Below are 5,440 nucleotides of genomic sequence, written 5' to 3'. Positions count from 1 at the left end.
GGGAGCTCTTCTTAATATTTTGACACCAAAATCATGTCGATACACCTTACCGACTGCGAGTAAAGCCACCCACGCTTTAACTTGACAGACTGTATGTTTCTGCATCATTCTCTTGTCTCTATCTGTTTTTCTCCGAAGCAATAGCTCTGGATACTTATGTTGTCAGTCGATCAGAGGAGAAAAACCAGCTTTTATATATGGACGACCTTAAACTAATTGCCTCTTCAGAAAAAGACCTTAACATCCTTGCAGCGGCGGCAAATAGGTATTCTAACGCGATTGGTACGAGCTTTGGCCTGGACACTTGAACGTAAGGTGATTGTAAGGTTATTAACGCCGAGACACCAGATTCCAAGGGACAGTATTGTTTGATAACACCTCACGTAAATTTCCCACTAAAACCCATAAATGATAAATCGAGAGTATATTAAATATTTTCGAATGCTTGTCGCTTCCCGAGGATCATCGGGGCGCCCCTGGAGCCGCAGCTGGGGGTCACAGCATGCGGGACGGTAGCGATGGTTAGCTGCGTGGGAGAGCATCAATCGGGATACCACAATGAAAGAGGAATTGGGGCGTCTCTATTACGAAAGTGCGAAATTTGAAACGAAAATGGAAAAAGGATACAATTTAAGAACGAAATTTGCTGCAAAGTATCCTAATATAAAAAATTCGCATTAAGAGATCTTATCGCCAAGGTGAAGGACATCAGGAATAATAATGTAGACTGGAGGAAGCAGGGGCAAGCAATGACCCTCGAAATGTAACTGACAAACATCGTAGCTTTAGATATTTCAGGGTTTTGGAAAGGGCAAGTAATTCAAAAGCTCCAGGTCCAGGCATGGTGCACAACTTCTAGTACAAGTATCTGAAGGTTGTACATCTTGCGTTGGCAAGGTGTTTTCAGAAGAAAATTGAACACTCACATCTGTTGCCAGGCTTTGTGCTCCAGGATACAACGTATATGTTACCAAAAAAATCGGTCCGCTTTGCGGGTACATTGTCATAGCGCGCTGCGCGCGCGGCTTGTAAGTTTGAGCGCGCTTAGGGCGCGCGACTGTTGGTTCTCGCGCTTGATAATATATTAATCACGCACTCCACGCTCGATAATGTATTAACTCGAGCTCCGCGCTCGGTCTTTGTATATTCCTTACAATTGTGCACAGACTTTTTAAAAGTAAAGGTCAAAACATCGACAACAGTAATTTGGTGATAGTGACTTCTTTTTTGTTAAAGCTCCTTTGGCTTTAATGAATACATTCTCATCACGTATCTCGTGCCTCACACTCAAATTTGTATCTCAACTTGTATATAATTTCCATAAATGTATATTATTACAATTCAGAACATGCATGGATATTAAAACAGACGTACTTTAATTGTCTCTTTTTAAAAAATGCGCAATCCTTAAAAAATTTTGTTATTAAACATTTTACTGCAACTTCTGCCGGTTTTTCAAAAACTAAATTTACTCATTTCCAATGTTATTTTTACGATTTAAACGTAGCACATACGGTCTACACATTAGCCTTACCTCTTTTTAACGTCTAAATTAAATCCCTACCTCTGTGAACGACAAAACTTTCATGCTGGGAAGTTCAACCAACCTTCAGCAGCGTTGTGTTAGATGGGAGTCCATATGATCTCATTTTCACATTCTCGGCCCACAGTGGGAAAAAATGACATTTTTGGTTCAAAATAACGTAAAGCCGACAAATATTGAGCGATTTGAACAACAAAAATTTTTAAAAAGCTGTTTAGATTTTTAAGATAGTTGTCAAGCCTGATTTTTCAATTAGGTTCTCAATTTTTTATACACAAACAAATAAGACGAAAAGATAGCCATTTTATCTATTTGACGTTCAAAGTGTTTGTGAATAACAGGAAAAGTGTTGAAATCGCCTAAGTTTCATAAACTAATATTAGCTGAAGATGTTCCAATATTACATATTAAAAATTAAATTTTTTATAAATCAATTATTTGTTGAAAAAATGTTTTCTATGATTTTCCATAATCATACGTTTTTTCTAGTTATATTGCAAGAAATTTTATGAACAAATGCAGTAATCAGGCATTTTTCTATAGAAAAATCCGTTTTTTCTATGTACATTTTTTAAAAATCGGAACTTTATGATATTTGCAGAAAAATTCATAATATGTTTATTAATCGTATGATCTTTTAAACAAATTTAATAAACAAATACATTATTCGGGCATTTGTCGGCAGAAAAATTCGGTTTTTTCAATGCCAGTCTTTTCAGATAGGAACTTGATGGGAATTTGAGCAACATTCATAATAAGTTGATAAATTTTATTATTTCTTTGAACAAATTTGATGAATAAATGCATTAATCAGGCATTTGTCGATAGAAAAATTTGTTTTTTTCTATGTCAACAGTTTTAATTAGGATATCGAAAAAAATAAACTTTCCATCGACAGATGCCCGAATAATGAATTTGTTTATTAAATTTGTTTTTAAAAATCATAAAATTTGTCAACGTATCACGAAGGTTGCCAAATTTATTATGAAAATCCCAAATACAAGGCTGATATCGAAACAAAAAAGAATTTTTCTGTCGGCAGATGCCCCAATAATACATTTGCTTATTACATTTGTTTTAAGAAACTCATAAAATTCATACAAAAATGATGAATTTTGCTGAAGTTGTCTCATGAAGTTCCAACTGAAAAGACTGCCATTAAAAAAAAAACTAATTTTTCTGTTCGCAAACGCCCGAATAATGCATTTGTTTATTGAATTTACTTAAAAAATTATAAGATTAATCAACAAATCATGGATATGGCTAAAATTATCATAAATTTTCAAATTGAAAAAAAAAATAACCTAGAAAAAAACGAATATTTCTGTCGAAAAATGTCTGATTACTGCCTTTGTACATTAAATGTGTTTATAATATAGACAATTATAATTAGAAGAGAATTTTTTTCATATAATATTGTTTCGATTCCAATTTATTGCAACATAACTTGAAAATACGTGTATTTATGGAAAATCGTTCAAAAAACTTTTTTAACCAATAATTTGTTGATAAAAAATGTTTTTGTATATTGTCTAATATTTGAATATCTTTAACAAATGCTATTTTATGCAACTTAATCGATTTCAACCATTTTCCTGTTATTGACGAGCACCGGGAACGTCGAATAGAAAAAAGGCCATTTTTTCGTCATATTTGTTTATCAATAAAAAAATTTAAAACCTGATTAAAAAATCAGGCTAAACAACTCTCTTAGAAATCTTATTAGCTTTTTTTCAATTTTTTTTTGTCGAAATCGGTGAAGATTTGTGGGCTGTACGCTATTCTGAACCAAACAAGTCATTTTTCTTGCCAATGTGCGGCACTCCTTTGAAAAGGAGCATTGGAAAAGTAAAATTTTTATTGTCTTGACTTTTTTTCATATCGTGATAAAATTTTAAAAATGCTAAGAATAAAATGTTGATTTTCGTGTTTTTTGAAATTCTGTAAATGCTATAACTCTGGTAAATTTTGGTTTTATAAAAAAAGTCATTAGGATAAATTGTTCGTCTGATTGAATACCATGAATATCCGTACAGAAAATTTTTGAATTTTGAAAAAAGTGGTCTCAAAAATTTTCAAAGTACGCTCGTAATTGTATACCTACAACATCATCGCAGGAGTTTTCAAGCATTGTATTAAATTAGTTGAATTAACTTATAACATTCTAGTCTCATCAGTCACTCGACTTAGTCCGTGGCTATGATGTTTAACCGGGTTCTTCCGAGTAAAAGTTTGATAAAATAAAAAAATGACCGCCAGGTGGTAATTAGTTATCAACAATCCATAATGTCGATATCTTATTGCGGGGTATAACCTTGCACGATTGGTAATCCTATATTTTAATTTTCAGTGAAATCGCCAATCTTCAATCATCTGAATGCTACACTTGACGGTATCACAACAATTAGAGCTTTTAAATCAGAAAAGCTTCTAATCAAAGAGTTTGATGACCATCAAGATTTGCATTCCTCAACTTGGTACCTTTTCATCGCCTGCAATCAAACTTTTTGCTACTATATAGAAGTGACATTTGGAATTTATCTTGCTCTTATTATAGTTTCTTTCCTAGTATTCAACGATAGTACTTCAAATGGAAACATCGCCCTCATTATCGCCCAAACGATGTCAATTTCAGTTTTACTGCAATGGGGGATGAATCAATCTGTAGATGTAGAAAACCACATGACAGCAGTCGAAAGAATCTTAGAATACACACGAATTCCAGAAGAGCCGTCACTCGACAGCAAACCTGAAAATAAACCACCAAAAAACTGGCCCTCAGAAGGAAAAGTTGAATTCAGAAATGTATGCTTAAAATATAGGCCAGAAGATTCTTCAGTCTTAAAGAATTTGAATTTCATTATAGAACCCAAGGGAAAAGTAGGGATCGTTGGAAGAACAGGTGCCGGGAAATCTTCAATGATAGCAGCTCTTTTCCGCTTGGCATATTTGGAAGGCGAAATTTATATTGATGGGCTTGGAACCAGTAGTTTAAGTTTGCACGATTTGAGGTCAAAAATTAGTATTATTCCCCAGGAGCCTATTCTTTTTGCTGGAACTTTGAGAAGAAATCTGGACCCATTTGACGAATATTCTGATAATGATCTTTGGCAAGCACTGATAGAAGTTGAATTAAAGGCTGTTATTGATAAAACGTTGGCTGGCTTGTACACTATAGTCACTGATGGTGGGACTAATTTTAGTGTTGGGCAAAGACAGCTTCTTTGTCTAGCAAGAGCTGTCATTAGAAAAAACAGGATTCTAGTTCTTGATGAAGCAACGGCTAATGTTGATCCTCAAACTGATAGTTTGATTCAAAAAACGATTAGAAGAATATTTGCAGATTGCACCGTCTTTATAATTGCACATAGATTAAATACTGTGATGGACTGTGGTCAATTTATTGTGATGGACGCAGGTAGCATAGTGGTTTGTACTTTGATTTACTTTTTCCCTACTTTTACTTTTTTGGAGCCGAGCATAAATTACATCAAGTTCGTTTCTGAAATTTTCGAGAACGCATCCGCTTTGTAAGGACCCGTACGTTTAGAACCCCCCCCCCCCCTCTATCTTGCGTAATTGTTTTCTACTCAATTTTTGTCGTGAAATTATTACCTAATTAAATATATGTATACAAATAGATTGCATTCGTAGGAACCATTTATTATTAGAATACTTTTAAGGCAATGAACAATAAATATAGAAAATGCTAAAATTAATTGTACTATACGTACTACACTAAGCACTAGATCTTATTGACAAAAATCAATTTATAATTACGTCTCTTTTACTTTTGATTTGTAGTGATTCGCATATTTAAAAAAATCTTATATAAAAAGTGTTGTTAACAACGTACCCTCCCTCTTCCATGTAAGAGAATAGAAAAATTCATGACCC

At 33.8% G+C, this 5,440-nt stretch overlaps 1 protein-coding gene across 2 annotated transcripts in view; it reads left to right on the top strand.

The window, feature by feature from the left end:
- LOC117167351 (probable multidrug resistance-associated protein lethal(2)03659) overlaps positions 1-5,440 on the top strand; it is a 199,681-nt gene that overhangs the window by 174,570 nt on the left and 19,671 nt on the right. For both annotated transcript variants that reach the window (XM_033352230.1, XM_033352223.1), the window contains exon 9: positions 3,894-4,972. In XM_033352230.1, the coding sequence (XP_033208121.1) occupies positions 3,894-4,972 (1,079 nt within the window). The remainder of the gene's footprint in view (positions 1-3,893; positions 4,973-5,440) is intronic.

This window comes from Belonocnema kinseyi, chromosome 1, assembly GCF_010883055.1.
Source record: "Belonocnema kinseyi isolate 2016_QV_RU_SX_M_011 chromosome 1, B_treatae_v1, whole genome shotgun sequence".
In the NCBI taxonomy this organism is placed as follows: domain Eukaryota; kingdom Metazoa; phylum Arthropoda; class Insecta; order Hymenoptera; family Cynipidae; genus Belonocnema; species Belonocnema kinseyi.
The sequence above is the reverse complement of the archived record's forward strand: the minus strand, read 5'-3'. Positions and strand labels throughout refer to the sequence as shown.